Source organism: Protobothrops mucrosquamatus, unplaced genomic scaffold (assembly GCF_001527695.2).
Source record: "Protobothrops mucrosquamatus isolate PMUCROS unplaced genomic scaffold, P.Mucros_1.0 scaffold1230, whole genome shotgun sequence".
In the NCBI taxonomy this organism is placed as follows: Eukaryota; Metazoa; Chordata; class Lepidosauria; order Squamata; family Viperidae; genus Protobothrops; species Protobothrops mucrosquamatus.
Genome location: NW_015387437.1, coordinates 339,064 through 356,091, shown reverse-complemented (window position 1 = coordinate 356,091; position 17,028 = coordinate 339,064). Strand labels below are relative to the sequence as shown.

The following is a 17,028-nucleotide window of genomic DNA, read 5'->3' as shown; positions in this document are numbered from 1 at the left end:
CTCGTCCTGTGGGGAGAGGTGAGGCGAGGCGAGGCAGGGCGGGGGTGCCATTGTCACAGGGCAAGGTGACGCAGGGGCCGGGGCGGCTGCTGCCTGACACCATCAGCCCCCCCCACACAGAGGCCAGCGAGTGCATGGGGGCTGACAGAGTCCATCAGCAGCCACAGCCTGCCGGCCCCTTGACCGGCACACTCTGGGGCTCCGCAACCCACCGCCAGCAGTTCAGAGAAGCCGCCTCTGAACTGGACAGCCAGCTGACAGCTGAGGAGGTGATGCAGTGGGTCATGTCCAGGAAAATGAGAGCAAGCGAGGGTAGGAGGAATGGGACAGGGGGGAGGGAAACCAGCCGTGCTGGGATGCATCCAGCCACATGGGACCTCGGCGAGTTAGCGGGCGGCTGGTTGAAGAGGGACAGTTGCCATCTCTGGGGCATGGCGCGCGTGCCCACAGAGAGGGCTCTGAGTGCCGCCTCTGGCACGTGTGCCATAGGTTCGCCACCACTGGACTATATCCTTACTGTTTTTAGCATTTTGTCCTGGGTTTGAACTGTTTGAATTGCTCCTAAATGTAAGATGCTTGTATTGTGATAATTTACTATGATTTTTCAGGCAACCAATACCTGGCTGCAAAAGACATCCAAAGATATTCCATATGCCCAGAACTTACAGGACAAATTAAGTAAACTTCAACAACTTGACTTTCAAATCGTAGATGTAATCACCATTCCCGAAGAGCTTTTCTTTAAAAGGTAAAGCAAAATATCTTAGTTTGTTTTGTCTGGTGCTGGCACACCCCATTATGGTTTGGAAGCTATTGGAATTTCCAAGTTAGCCTTCCCATACCTGAATGCATCCAGAACCATGGACTTCACCTCCCCCAATTCTGCAGCCTACATAGACTTTAATAAGAATTCTGGAGGTTGAAGTCCACATATTGGGAAAGCATTGAAGTTGATGAAAATAAATAAATAAATAAATAAATAAATAAATAAATAAATAAATAAATAAATAAATAAATAAATAAATAAATAGCAATATTTAACCACTTCTTCAGAGGTGTTCACTTCAATTCATTAGGATGAAGTGAACTTCAATTCATTTTTATAACAATGCTTTGTAATTACTGCTTTTGTCTACTGTCTATTAAAATGGACATGTTTTGAAGAAGAATAGTGCATTGTTAAACTTACAGTGGATAATTCTGTGTTTCAGTGATGGCAAGATTAAATACGTTTGGAATAAGGAAAGTACTTTCATTACTATCCCCATGCCATTCGGTGGACAATCATCACAAGTCATAAGCATACCCAAGATTATAAGAGCACCAGCGATGGTGGTGGAATCACTGGGATTAAATATTCCATCACAGGAGTATAAAATTCCGCAATTCACCATCCCTAACGATTACACACTTCGGCTACCTTTGTTGGGCACTTTTGAGATCACTTCCAACTTGTATAACAATTACTACAATTGGTCCGGCTCCTATTCTTTAGCTAACACCACAAAAGATGCCTACGGTCTGAAAACAAGATACTTTATGAAAGCTGATTCTGTTTTGGACTTACTTTCGTATAATGTGCAAGGTAAGCATCAACTGGTGTTATAAAAACAGATTAATTAAGCATGTATTATATTACCTACCTCACTATTTATTATATAACATTGATTGAACTTTTATTTCCAATGCCCAACTATATGCTGCAATTGCTTACTTGCTCCTATATGTTTATGAATATATAAAAGAGATCATGCGAAAGTATTTCTACCGCAATGTATGATCACCAGGTTTAAAAATGTTGTATTTTGCAAGAAAGTAAATGCTATAGATTTAAAAGGAAGTTGCTTTCATCTGTAATTTGCTACAGCTAACATCCAGTCAGTCCCACATGCTAAAATGTCAAACAAATTATAACTAGCTTCATACACTGAATTAAATTAACATTATTATTTAGTTTTCATTGAAACTTCCAAGCAATCCTCACATGTCTTTTAAAAAAGAATAATGCCCAAATAATCTACTATAAATATAATCTGTTATAAATCCCACTCAGCGAGCTAGTTTGGATCTAATGTTTAAGTTGCTGGACTTGGAGCAGGGAAGTCCGAGTTCTAATCCTGCCTTAGAAAGGCAGCTAGGTAATGTTTAGTCAGTCATTACTTCTGAGTTGTAGAAAGAGGACAATTTGAAACCACTTCTGAAAATTTTGCCAAATAAGCTGCATCTCCTTTTCCGTCACCACAGGTCAAAGAAAAAGAAATAGTCTTATTCAAGTCAGTTCCTTGCTTACTCGGAGCAAGGTCCCTTAAATACATCATGACTTACTTTCAAGTATACAAGCATACTTCTTGCATTTTAACTATCTGGATTACAGAATTCATGAATTATGAATGAAGACAGCAATCATTTAAAAAATCACAGTAGCTCAAGTTACTTAACATCTTCAAGTTACTAATGTTATTTTTTCCCCCATTTTATTTCAGGTCAGGCAGAAGCAAGTTATGACGGAAACGGACTTACCTGTGATTATGAAAACTCACTGCGTCACAGCCTCCTCAATTCCAATTTTAAATTCAGCAAGGTCAACAGATATGGACTCAATCCCACCGTCAAATACAGCATGACATTTGATACTTCCAGCCCCGTCGGAGTTATGTTTTCCTTGTCTGCCCACCAGGATTCCACAGAGGATGACAATTCACATGTTGGTGTTACCAATCTAGAAGGCCAATTGAATGTTGCTACATTATTTGCCAAAACCACATATTTACAATCTATCACCTCTAAGAAGAAGAGTCTCGATTTGGTATGGGATTCAACTCTGAAGTTTGATTCTTCCTTGTTTGGGGCTACTAACCAGATGATTCAAAAAATTACTGAAGATGCATGGACAATCAACTCTATCACAAACATACAGAATTACATTCTGACTAATAAGGTTTCCTTAAGATATCAAAACAGCCAGCTGAAACTGTCATCAGAGGCAATTGGAACCTACACAAACTTTGAAACAATCAATAAGTTTGATTTAACTCTAGACAAGCAGCAGGCTATCCTTCATTCTAAATTAAAGGCCACTTACTTTAAAAATGTATATTACGCCCTGGTATCAGGCTCTGTTAATAACCAAGGTGTTGAACTGATCGGTGACTTGTCATGGGAAAATGAAAGAAACAAAGCAGAACATAAGTCTGCTCTAAGTATTAAACAGGATGGATTGGTGAGCAGTGCAACAACAAAATTGCAGCTTCTTTTACTGATCCTTGAGAATGAGATGAATGCACGAATTGGCACTTCCGGTGCTTCTGTGAAGATTGATACCAATGGACGAGCCGGGACGCATAATGCCAGATTCAGCTTGGATGGGAAACTAGCTCTCACAGAAATAGCACTGTTGAGCACATATCAAGGAAGCATTTTGGAAGTGGACAGCAAAAATATTTTGAACTTCAGAGTAAATAATGGAGAACTCCGATTTTCAAATAGTTTGACAGGGTCACACAAAGAAATGCAGTTTGAACACACTCATGAGCTGAACATTGTAGGGTTGTCCTTGACTTATGTTTCAAATTTGGATCACACTATTAACCCAGACGTATCCCACAAACATCATGTGGACCTGCAACTACAGCCCTCTTCCCTCACAGCCAACTTGAACAATGATTTGAAATACAGCAGTGCCAATGTAAACAACAAAGCCCGCTTGCAGCTTGAGCTCTTGAAGGTAAATCTGGATGGTAATATCAAAGGCGCTTATAGTGGCAATGAGATAAAGCATACCTATATCTTTACTTATGGAGACCTGGCCGCACATATGAAGACAGACACAGCTGCAAGTATTCAGGGTGCAGCCGTTACCCATAAAGTTAACTTAAATGTTGCAGGACTCTCTTCTACAATCAATGTCAACACAAACTGTGATTCTAAATTCTTAACCTTTTCTAATGAAATACGATCTATGGCTGCCCCATTTACAGTCACTTTTGATATGCATACTAATGGAGATGGACAATTGGGAGAGCAATCCGGTCGACTGTACAGCAAATTCCTGCTAAAAGCAGAACCTCTTGCTATTGTCTTTTCCCATGATTACCAGGGATCAACCAACCACAACATCAATTCTGGGGAAAGATATAATACTGGACTGGATAGCAAAGTCACTGTTGTTTTAACTCCATCTGAACAAAGCAGTGCTTGGAAAATGAAGAGTCAGCTGAATAACCATGTACATACCCAAGACATTAATATGTTTAACAATGCTGAAAATATTGGTCTGGAGTTGACTGGACAAACTTTAGCTGATCTTTCTGCACTAGACTTTCCTATGAAGATACCATTCACAAATGATAGAAGACTTAATCTAATTGATACTCTGGACTTAAGGGAAAATATAGCTGAGCCTCAAGAGTTTGGCCTCTCTCTTTCTCTCAAATATGATAAAAATGCAGACATGCATGTCATCAATCTACCTTTCTTGGAAAGACTTCCAGCATATTATGAGCAATTCAGACGTTCCATCTTAACTGCAATGAAGTCCATTCAGAAGAATCTAAAGAACATCAATATAGATCAGCTTATGAGAAAATACAAAATAGCATTAGATAAGTTTCCCCAGCAAGTGAATGACTATGTGAACTCTTTTGATCTGGAAAGAAAAGTGAATAAACTGAAAGAGAATTTGGATGCTTTCACAAAAGATTATAGCATAACAGTTGAGGACCTTCAAAACACATTGGAAAATGCTAAAGCTAATCTTCTAAAAGCTTTGACTCAGCTACAAGTATTTCTGACTGAAACTGAAAAGTATATGAAGGAGAATTATGACTTAAGACCAGCTATCATGCAACTTATCGAGAAAATTGTTGAAAAATTAAAAGTTCTAGATGACCAATATGAAATCAGTGTGACAATGATCAACACAATTCAACAACTCCAGTCTTTTATTTCTCAGTATGACCCTAGCGAGATAGGAAGCAATGCTGCTGCTTGGGTTCAAAATGTGGATACTACATACAAAATCAGAGCTCAGATACAAGAAAAACTTGATCAGCTGAAGAGTCAGATTCAGAATTTTGATGCCCAACATATTGCAGAAACTTTGAAGCAGCAGATAGAGACAATTGACACTAAAATACTTATAGAAAAGTTAAAAATACAATTTCCATTTGAAAAAATAAACCAACTCCTTGAACAAATCAAAAATATCCTTCTAAATTTTATGGAAGATTATGAAATATCTGAGAAGATCAATGCATTCAGAGTCCGCATGCATGAGCTTATTGTAAAATATAATATTGATGAGCAGGCCAAAGTTCTAATGGATAAGGTGATAGAATTATATAAACAACAGAAAATCACAGAAACAGTTCTGCGATTAACTAACACATTGAAACAAATTGATATAAAACCATTCTTCAATCAAATTTTGAAGTTTATCGATGATGCCATTAAGAAGCTCCAAACAGTTGATTATAAAAAGCTAGTGGATGGTATCAATGACTTCCTTGATATCATGATAAAGAAGCTGAAATCCTTTGATTACAACAAATTTGTAGATGAAACAAACAATAAAATTCGGCAAGCAACTCAAAAAATCAATGAGGAAATTAAAGCTTTGGAGCTACCACAAAAAATAGAAGCTGCAAAACAATACATCAAAGAGGTCTATACTGTGGTTTCTCGCTATATTGAGAAATTGAAAGACAGTAGACTTGCTGCAACAGTTAACTGGCTCAATGATCTTATAAGCTCTACAGCAATCGATGAATTAAAAAGTAAGATCCGTGATTTTTTGGAAGATGCACGCAAAAGAATTTACGAAATGGACATTCCAGCAGAATGCCAAAGATTCCTTCACAAAGCAAGTCAACTATACAGGGTCATAGTCTCCTTTCTAGTTGACAAATGGGACATTATTTCAAAGAAGATTAGTGTTTCAGCAGAGAAATACAATGTAAAAAATATGGCTGACCATCTGAACCAGTTTGTTAAAACTGGTTTTATTGTTCCTGCAATCAAACTAGGCGTAATCAACATACCAGCTTTTGAAGTCAGTCTCCGAGCCTTACAGGATGCAACATTTAAAACTCCAGATTTTATTCTTCCACTAACAGACCTTCATGTGCCTTCTTATCAGATAAATTTCAAGAAATTAAATGAAATCAGAATCCCAATTAGATTTAGTACTCCTGAATTTACCATTCTAAATACTATTAAAGTTCCCTCCTATACAATTGATTTTAATGAAATAAAACTGAAGATTGTGAGGATAATAGATCAAATAATGACAAGTGACTTTCAGCTGCCAGCAACTGATACATACTTTCAAGAAATAAAAATCAAGGATCTTTATTTTTCAGACTTTTCTTTACCTGAAATTAATTTACCGCAGTTACAAATATCTGAATTATTAATTCCAAAGCTGAACTTGAATGAATTTCAATTTCCAGATATAAAGATTCCAGAATTCCAGTTACCACGTATCCCACATACTGTAACTATCCCTACATTTGGAAAGCTGTCTGGTACTTGCAGAATTACTTCTCCCTTCTTCACCCTGACTACTAATGCTGGTTTTCAGAATGTAACAGCTCATCCCTACAGCCCAGAATTTGTAGCCTCTCTTTCAGCTATTGCCGTATCCAAAATTGACTACCTTGCTTTCACCCTAACTGCAAATACTCATCTTTTGGCACCTGAGTTGAAAAAGTTAATTCTAAAAGAAAACCTGAAGTTCACCCACTTGTACCTTAAAGCCGATCATGGAAGTGAAGTCGTGTTTTTGACAGCATCTGTTCAAGGAAATGCTGAAACAACAGCCAGCTTCCGGAGTACACGTAATGCTATAGAACTACATAACAAACTAACAGTCAACCTGAACAAGATCATTTCCATGGACAGCAAGACCCTTTATACACATAGGCTCAACATTCCAAAGGCCCAGTTCACTAGCCAAGCTGAGTTAAGCAATGAAATAAAAACTGCATTGGAAGCTGGACATATATCGGTTACTTCCACTGGTAAAGGGGACTGGAAATGGACTGCTCATGATTATTCTGATGAAGGAACCCATGAATCAAAAGTCAGTTTTACGATAGAGAGATCCATAGCTGCATTTATAGCAGAAAACAGGATAAATGCTAAGTACCTAAGAGTCAACCAAAGAATGGTGTATGAATACAACTTGCCAAGTTCTTCAAAGCTTCAGGTTGAGTCTACAATTGAGTCTCCACAACTTGGACAGAGTGTTTTAAATGTTCAAGGTACAGGGAACCTTGTACAGCTGAAAATGGAGCTGTCTGGTACACACAATGCTAAGGTGATTGGACGCACCTCTGGGACAATAAATAATGATGTGTCCTTTTCAGTACAACCATTTGAAATTAAAGCATCAGCTAATAACAATATGAATTTAAAAGTTAGCTTCCCATTCAAAATAGTTGGAAAAATTGAATCTCTAAATAACTACGGCTTGGTGCTCAGTCCTTCCACTCAACAAGTTAGCTGGGTAGCTGAGGGAAGATTTAACCAATATAGATACACTCATAACTTGTCTGCTGGTAATAATGAAGATAGTACTGAAGCTATTATATCCATGAATGGTGAAGCTAACTTGGAATTCCTAAATATTCCTATTTCATTTCCTGAACAATTTGTTCCCTACCTTGGTATCAAGACACCTCAAGTGCAAGCATACTCTCTGTGGGAAGAAACAGGCCTAAAAGGGTTACTGAAAACTCCAAAACAATCATTTGATTTAAACGTAAAACTTCAGTACAAGAAGAACAAAGATGTACACTCATTTCCAATTCCTTTAGACAGAGTGCACAAAACTCTCAATTCTTATATAGTGAACTTCAACAAATATTTTGAAAGAAATAGAGACCATACTTTAGCATTTCTGACAGAATCATATAACCAAGCCAAGGTCAAGTTTGATAAATACAAAGTGGATACTTCAGTAAACCAAAGTCCGCAAATCTTCACAATTCCAAGCTACACCATTCCCCTGCTAAATATTGAAGTCTCTCCCTTTACCGCAGAGCTCCCAACCTTTGGTTATGTGCTTCCAAAAGAAATGAGGACGCCAGACTTCACTGTTCCATTTGTTCAGTATTCAATGCCATCATATACAGTAGTTCTTCCATCACTGGAGCTACCAGTCCTTCATATTCCCCAAGGCCTGAGAACACTGAAGCTTCCCAACTATCGAGTAAGCCCACTGCCAAACCAGATCTATATTCCAGCCTTTGGAAATGTTACCTATGATTTCTCATTTAAATCTAGCGTGATTACCCTGAATACAAATGCTGGCTTTTTTAACCAATCTGATATTATTGCTCGATTGAGTTCCTCCTCCACTTCTGTAATTGAGGCTCTACAATATCAGCTGACTGGAACAACAAGCATCACAAGGAAGAGAGGGCTGAAACTAGCAACTGCATTATCCCTGAAAAACAAATTTGTAGAAGGAAATCACGACAGCACTATCAGTTTCACAAAGAAAAACATAGAAGCTTTAGTAGTAACCACAGCCAAGATTATGGCACCAGGCTTGAAAGTAAATTATGGGCAAGAGCTTAAAGGAAATGCCAAAACAATGCCAATAATATCTTCAAAAATAAATTTAAATTATGATGTTGATACCAATTATGTCAATGCTAAAGGAGCAATTGTCCATCAGGCTAACCTAGAAAGTATTATATCTTATATATCAGCTGATACATCAACCAGTGGTTTTATCAATGGTGATTTTTACGAAGGAAAACCATTTTCTGGGAAGTTGGTTCATGAAGCAAATACTTACTTAAATTCTAAAGGTATTCGATCAGCTATGAAGTTTGAAACTAGTTCAAATTCTGGGGACTTCTGGAATTTTGACGCAAAAGAAAATGTTGCCATTGAAGCATCTACCAATCGTCTTTATGCTTTATGGGACCATAGTGGAGAAAACTATCTAAATTATTTCCCATTACCTAGAACTAGAGGAAATCAAATCTGCAGAGTAACTTTGGAACTAGCTTCTGATATCATGTCAGCAGCTCTTCAGATACAAGTTGCCCAACCAAATAATTTCCTTGAGGAGACTTCTGTTAATCAAGCATTTTCACTGACTGTTAATAATGGAAATCAAAAAATTAACTGGAAGAGTGAAAGCCAAATCCATAATTTTTTCCTTGGACATGACTTGGAGTTAGCAAATGATAATGTAGAAGCTCGAGTTGGCTTGTCGGCATCTTTGGGAGGGCACATCAATTTCCTCAGAGAGTTTACATTGCCAGTTTATGAAAGGAGTTTATGGCACATCTTAAAATTAGATCTGACCACTAGACCTGAAGAGAAGCAATTCCTAAATGCATCAACGAATATAGTATACACAAAAAATCAGGATGGGTATTTTTTCCCTATAAGTATCAGTCAACTGGCAGATAGATTTATAATCAAGTTTCCTGCAATTAAAGCAGTAGGTATTCACGTTCAATTTTTCACCATTGGTCTACATGAGTTCAATGTACTTGAAAGGGTGAATAATACATCATTTGATATCAACCTTCCTCTGCTACCAAAAATGCAACTTGATGAAATAACCAAATACAATAATCTGGGACAAAATAAAATTCCATACTTTGAGCTAACAGTTCCCAAGCATCCCAAGCTTGTAACAATACCCCAATTTACTCTTCCAAAGAGACTTTTTCTTGGCAACATAAATATTGATCTGGATGTTGTAGCCAACAAGATCGCTGATTTTGATTTGCCTACAATTACAATTCCTCAACAGCAGATTGAAATACCAGTTTTTACATTTACTTTACCTGCTGGAATTTACTTCCCCAAATTTGGAGCTTTGTCTAGTTCTTTCAAGATCGCTTCCCCATTGTACAGTGCTACCTGGAAAACAGATCTGAAGAACACAAAGGAAGCTTTTGAACATTCCATTGACTTTACTGCAAATTCACCACTGCAGTTTCTAGAATATGATTTAGATGGTAAGAATATTCGTGTTATATTTTATATTGTTTTATCTTTGAATTAGATATAATTGATTGGAATTTAAGATAAGTGAATTGAAAGAACTTCTGCTACTTTAAAATGTAACATAGGTAAGATGAGGCAAAGTAATGTTGTTGTTTTTTGAGGGGGGGGGAGTAGAGAGTTTGAAATCCATCTGGATTTTATACATGAGTGAAAAGAGATTAGACCAGGGAAGTAATCCTGAATTCATGAGACTAGTTTTGCTGTGTGCAGGTTGTTATAACAGCTACTTTAGAACTAAAGAATTAACAGTAAAAACTGTTCTATTAATTGAAGGTAATGGTTAAACAAACAAAAAATCTCAAGGACACTGTTGAAATGCCTATGAAATCAGTGTATGTATCATCCTAAATTTGTGAGATCCAATTTCACCCATTTGAAACCTTTTCTTTCTAGGTGTAACCACCTACCAATATGAAGGTAACCGTTTCACACTAAATAGACAGTATGATTTAGCTCATCCTGAGCTAAGTGGAAAATATAAAGCCGTCTACATTACAGAAGGTGACAGGTAAATATATTCTCACCAATGAAGGCAAATATTATCGCAGGATAATATTGCAGGATCCAATCTGAGTCAATGAATGTGCCCGCTCTGCACATTTCTTGAGGAGAAATGATTGAAGCCTGGGAAACAGGCCCCTTGTCAGTCAATGGGAGTGCTGATTTATCACCAGCCTACCAGGTACTTAAGAGACATGCCCACATAAGGAAACAGGAATTAATGACTTAATGGCCAGCCATCAACATCCTAATTAATAAGTAAAAGCCACATACAACCAGATACCATATAAATATAATAAACACTTATAACTAGTACACACATTCTGGAGAGAAAGAAGTTCCCTGAGGATCGGCTCCAGCATGAGCCCAAAAGTTTGGAAGAATAAACCTCTGATTTGACTCAGATTATATCCTAAATATATTCTTTATGTTAGCAAATCTATAGATGAAACTATATGCCATAAATGGGGAATCCTAATCCATTAAGCAGTGTTATATAAGGGAGACTTTACACCTTACTCCGTAAGCGTTATCAGGCTTCCCCATTGACCTTGCTTGTCAGAAGATCGCAAATGCTGTTCACATGACCCCAGGACACTGAACCACCATAAATATGAACCAATCGCCATGCATCCCAATTTTGATCACATGACCACGGGGATGCTGCAATGGTCGCAAGTGTGAAAAATGGTCATAGTCACTTTTTTCAGTGTCTTTGTAACTTTGAACAGCCACTAAACAAATTGTTGAAAGTCAAGGGCTTAAAGGCAGGGTTGTGCTTAAAGGCAGGGTAATGAGGATATTTAGCAGGCTTCTTTCCCAGCGGAACTGCATTTGATCTACTAAAATTAATCTTTGTTTTATAAAACACCACCAAAACTTTCCTTTTAACTCTCTTTGACTGAATAATAGAGCTTCAATGGTAGCTATCTGAAATATTGTCCCATGTTGACTTTTTAAATTATTCTTTCCATCAAGGTCTGCATAACACTGCATAACACTGTCACTTCAGTCATGCCATTTAATAATTCAGAAGAGTTTTGAATCTTATTTTTCCATTGTATTAATACAATATATAATATGATCTGTTTTATCAGAAAGAAATATTTTAAAATTACATGAAAATATATAAAATTCTGATTGAGTACACCTTGACATTTTTAACTGCTATACTGCAGTTTTACTTTTTACAATATCTTTTACCATGCAGCCTCCCAACTAGGGGCATTAAGCAGGCTCAAGTCACAACTGCGAAACATTTTAAATCCAAATTTCTTTTTCTGACAAAGAGTTAAAGAATTAAATCGGGAGACTAAGATGGCCATTTCTAGCTTGTTCTGCTTTCATCAGTTAGCCATACCCTTTATGGGATTCGAACCTGGTCTGTCTGAAAAACTTCCTGTATATACTCCCTTGACTCTGCTGGCAAAGAGGGGAGGAGAGCCTGTGGCTTGGTGGTTAAATCACTGCCTAGTATGTAAACTGCCCAGGTTCGAATCCCATAAAGGGTATGGCTAACTGATGAAAGCAGAACAAGCTAGAAATGGCCATCTTAGTCTCCCAATTTAATTCTTTAACTCTTTGTCAGAAAAAGAAATTTGGATATATATCCAAATTCAAATACTGACTGAGAATATGCATTTGCTGAAAATCAGGTATAGATTTATATATTGCTGCTCATTACCCAGGTAATCATCCAGATTGATTAATAGCAATTATTACTGATGATCATATAAACTAACCTACAGGTTGTATTCTATAGTGACTTTATTTTTTATTTATTTTATTTATTTACCGGTACCCCATTTTTATTATTTTTATAAATAACTCAAGGCAGCAAACATAACCAACTCAACTTTCTCTTCCTATTTTCCCCCAAAACAACAACCCTGTGAGGTGGGTTGGGCTGAGAGAGAGAGTGACTGACCCAAAGTCACACAGATAGTTTTCATGCCTAAGGCAGGACTAGAACTCATGGTCTCCCGCTTTCTAGTCTAGTGCCTTAACCACTAGATTAAACTAACTTTGAACTAACAAGCTGAATGTATCCTTTTGCAAGGTAGGCACCCAGCATTTGCCAAACCGTCTTACCAACTGTGGGGAAAAAATGCCCTGAAACAGTAAGAACTGGCGACTGACAAAATATGCATATGTCATGTTATACATGAATGCATGGTTTCAGCTTGCATCTAACCATCCAGCAGCAATAAAACAGCAGAACTAATCAATATTAAAATCAATCAAATAACGCCCTCCCTAAATATTTATAGATAGAATATTTAAATAGCACTTAAGTGGCATGCACAAATAACGTGCTCTGCTGATGCTGAACATACTTCAGAGTTGGTGCTAGCTAAGACTTTGAGTAGGCCATTCCAAAGAAATTGAGCATCAATAAGTCATTTATAATAGGCCCTTTTTTTTTAAAAAAAGTGCTACTTTATATGAATGAGCAATTAATTTATCCTGTGATTACTTTGTGCCTCTTTTAGAATTGTTCGGGACAAAGCATCCCTGGACATCACTAGTCCAACTTTCACAGATGTCCAAATGCGCTACCAGGGAGATGATTCAAGAGTTTCTACAATGATATCATCTTCTTCGGCTGGTACTCTTCGTTTTCTTATCAGCCTGGATTCCAGTATTCTCAACAGCAAGATCTTCTACCAAACTCAGGTAGGCAAGATTAAAATTAAGACTACGCTCCATAGTTCAAACGACCTTCAATTTTATTCTGACCAAGTTGGACTGACTTCAGTGGAACCTAACTTCAATTAGTCATTCAAGCCCCTACTGAAGGCTGGATTTTCCCTTAGCTGCAGCTTTGATTTGTCCTCCTTACACAAAGATTTTTTTTCAGGAAAAAAAGTCAACACTTAGGCACTATAGTAGAATTTCCTTTAATTTATTCTTAAATCTTCCCTTAATAAACAGCCCTATCAAAACCTCCACAATTAGAAGGCAGTGAAATGTTTTGTTGTTCCCCATTTGTATTCAATTACTATCATTTAGTTGACATATAGAGATTGATTAATTAAAAAGGCATACTGAGTAAGAATAAGTCCATAATATTGTGTTCATATGCATGTACAATAAATGTATATATGTATAAAATACACATATAAACATAGGCATCAACTAAACATTCAAATACCTGAATACTGATCTAATCAAGGAATGCATAAGTATTCTCAAAACTGACTATCAGTATTGATAGCAATATGAAGTGTAGCCATCTGCGCAACTTTTCCTCCAATTATTAGTTATGCAGCACACTACTCAATCCCACTACAGGTCTATTTCAATCAAATACAAATATGAACAAGCGAGATATGATGCTGCAGTTCAAGATCTATTTAAATAGAACTGAGTGAATGAACACTGTAGCCAAACCGCTTTTTTCCCCACTCAGTGCTTAAGGGCATTTGTAATACATCTATATCAGATGTGTGGTGTACTTACTTCAGTTTGTTATTATCATTTCTTTAAAAGACTGAAAAATAGAAACAGAACTAGCACCTGTAATTTCCAGTAGAGATGTTTAAGAATTCTTTTTTGTAAAAAGCCAACGCTCATTAATATGAAATGGGATACAACAAATACCAACACATGTTAAAGCAACATGGACTGATTAGGCCCGATCCATCCATTTAAAAGATTCTTGGCAGATAGGTGGCAAATTTAACAAATAAATAAATAAAAGGTCCTAGGGTACCTCTCCCTTTTGTTCTGTTGCAATTCTGCTAATTATCAGTACCATCATATCTGCCATTAGCTATTTGGATTTAAAATCAAATTGTAAATAACACTAAATGAAAAGTGTGGGCTGAGCCAAAGATTTAAGACAGAAACTGAATCATTTGAGTATTTTTTTAATGAAATGATACATTACAATTTTTTAACAATTCTGTATGAATTAATAAATAAAATTAGGAATCGCCCTATTATGGGTGGAAGATTGCTCCGAAAGGAAATACTTGTACAACAAGGTGTACACTTTACTTATATTTTTATATGCTGCACTTTTTCATTTCAAAGGCCTTCAAGAGACTATAAAACTGTTACTGTTTTACAGCCCAAATATAATTGATTTCATTTAATGTAATAGGGAGTAAATGTCTTGTTCCATAACAAAGTAGCAAATAATCCTTCATAAAAAAATATTTTACGTTTACAGTCTAACCCTCAGAATGAAGTGGAGATCTTAAAAAGTGAAATATCCTTCAAAAATCCAGAATTGATTCAAATCAAAACCAACTGGAAAGAGGATGCTGTCACAGAGTTACTTGAAGGTTTAAAAGAGAAAGTGCCTAAAATGGCTGATGCTTTGTACTACACTGCTAACAAGTACCACCGTGAACATACAGGCATGGAAATCAGCTCTGCTGCCTCAAAACTGAAGGATACTCTGAGAAGTAATATTGACCAAACATATGTGAACACAGTAAACAGTATCAGTGAACTAGAACAACAGCTTCATGAAGTAACTAACCAGGTCACAGGAAAATATGAACAGATTAAGACAGAATCCCAAAAACTATACCATAAAGCTGCAGATCAAGCTAGCCAAATAGAGTATGACCAGATCAGAACCCAATTTTTGGATGCCATAATGGATTCTATAGTTGAATACCATAAACAGATAAAACGTCTTATTGATTCTGCCATTGAATTTTTGAAGGTAACAAGATTCCAGGTACCAGGCCTTCCTGGGAAGCATACTGGTGAAGAACTATATGTGATAATTACTGAAAAAGTAGCAAAAGCTGTAGATCAGTCCATTGCAAGAGTGCAGGAATATTTTGATTCTTTGATTACCTTTGTCAATGAAGCAGAAATTAAAATCCCAGCTTCCTCTGAGATAATCAAAGGTAGTGACATACTTGCAGAAATCAAAACATTTTTAACCCATGTGCAAAAGAAAGTTAGTCAGATATTTGTTGGTCTCCGAGAGATTGACTTTGCACAACATCTAAGAGACCTAAAGGAAAGAATTCAGCAAGTCTTCCAAAAGATAGAAGAGCTTATCAAAAATTTGCAAGCTCAAAACTATGACCATCTGAAAGAACAAACAAAACAACTGTTTGTAAACTTCTTGAATGCACTGAATAGCTTAGCAGGTGATGTAAAATATTTTTCTCCTCGCATTGAAAACATTATCCAGAATACTTTCTCTGAAATTTATAATAAGTTAGAAGAACTTCTACACAGCATAAGAGATTTGAGGAAGGAATATTTTGACCCAAATGTAGTTGGATGGTCTCTCAAATATTATGAAGTGGAAGAAAAATTTATAAATTGGCTGAAGACTTTTTTTAATACTATACTAGAGTGGCACATCAAATGGATAAATGAAGCTGCTGACCTGATCACAAACCTGACAGACCAAGCAAAAGAAGCTTTAGAGAACCAAGAAAAACTTGCTGAGTTTTCCAAAACTGCACATGAAAAGATCCAGTATTGGTCTAAAGTGGCAAAACAGAGTGCAGCTGAACAAAACCAACAGGTCAAGGCAAAGCTGCAGGAGACATACAACCACCTTTTCAACTCTTATGAAATGCTCATCAGTGAGACAAAAAGATTGATTGACTTGACAATTGAGAAGTATACTACATTCTTCCAATATCTCCAAAAGCTACTTGATTGGCTTGAGAAAGTGACAGCAGATGCTCTGAGGCCCTACATAGCTGTTCGCCAAGGAGAGCTCAGAATAGATATACCAAAACCATTTAATTTGTCGGCGATTTATCAAGGCCCATTAAGTGATGAAGATCTTCAACAGCAACAAACTATTCTGGCAAATCAATGATCTAAACACCACAAAAAAAAATTGGTCAGCAGCAAAATTTAATGGATCTGTAAATTTATGTTGGGCAATTGACTGTGGAACAGATCAAGCAAAATGTACAGATGTACTCACAGGAAAAAAATGGTACAAATTGTTATCACATATTTAAAGGCAGCAATCTGAATTTCTGCACCATCAGTAAACTATTTTAAGCTGTTGTATATGAAAACTAAATAATCGGTGAGTCAGCTTATTCCTCTGCAAAGTCAATAAATGAATACATTTATTTCCTTTTATCGTCCTTTATTACAAGTTTACTTGTGGGAGCTAGATCATGATCCAGTTTGCTAATGAAAGGTTTTCCACTGGCCTCAGAGCCCGTCTGGCCCCTTGTTGTTCAATATATTTTGTAACTGATCTTAATAAATATTCGTAATTTTGCAGAATAAGATAGAGGTCACGCTAAATTAAAGAATGTAAGTTATAAATAATTTTCAATTGGGAATATAACAAGCATACATAAAGGAAGAAAAAAAAGGAGACTGGAGACAAATATGGGGATGGAATCTATGCATTCTAAGAAAATAAAAATGATTCAGATTATTTTGCATGCAAAACAGCCATGGCTTTATTTCTGCCCCCAAACAGTTCTTTCTCCTATCAAGGTCCAGCACCAGACTTGTGAAAATATTTTTTTTTCT

General features: G+C 36.7%; 1 protein-coding gene across 1 annotated transcript in view; it reads left to right on the top strand.

The window, feature by feature from the left end:
* APOB (apolipoprotein B) overlaps window positions 1-16,348 on the top strand; it is a 43,299-nt gene extending 26,951 nt beyond the window's left edge. Inside the window, exons 24-29 of the mRNA XM_029285046.1 lie at window positions 609-748; window positions 1,212-1,585; window positions 2,484-9,989; window positions 10,432-10,546; window positions 13,032-13,215; window positions 14,717-16,348. Coding sequence (XP_029140879.1) covers window positions 609-748; window positions 1,212-1,585; window positions 2,484-9,989; window positions 10,432-10,546; window positions 13,032-13,215; window positions 14,717-16,348 — 9,951 coding nt within the window. The remainder of the gene's footprint in view (window positions 1-608; window positions 749-1,211; window positions 1,586-2,483; window positions 9,990-10,431; window positions 10,547-13,031; window positions 13,216-14,716) is intronic.
* The last annotated feature ends 680 nt before the right edge of the window (window positions 16,349-17,028 follow it).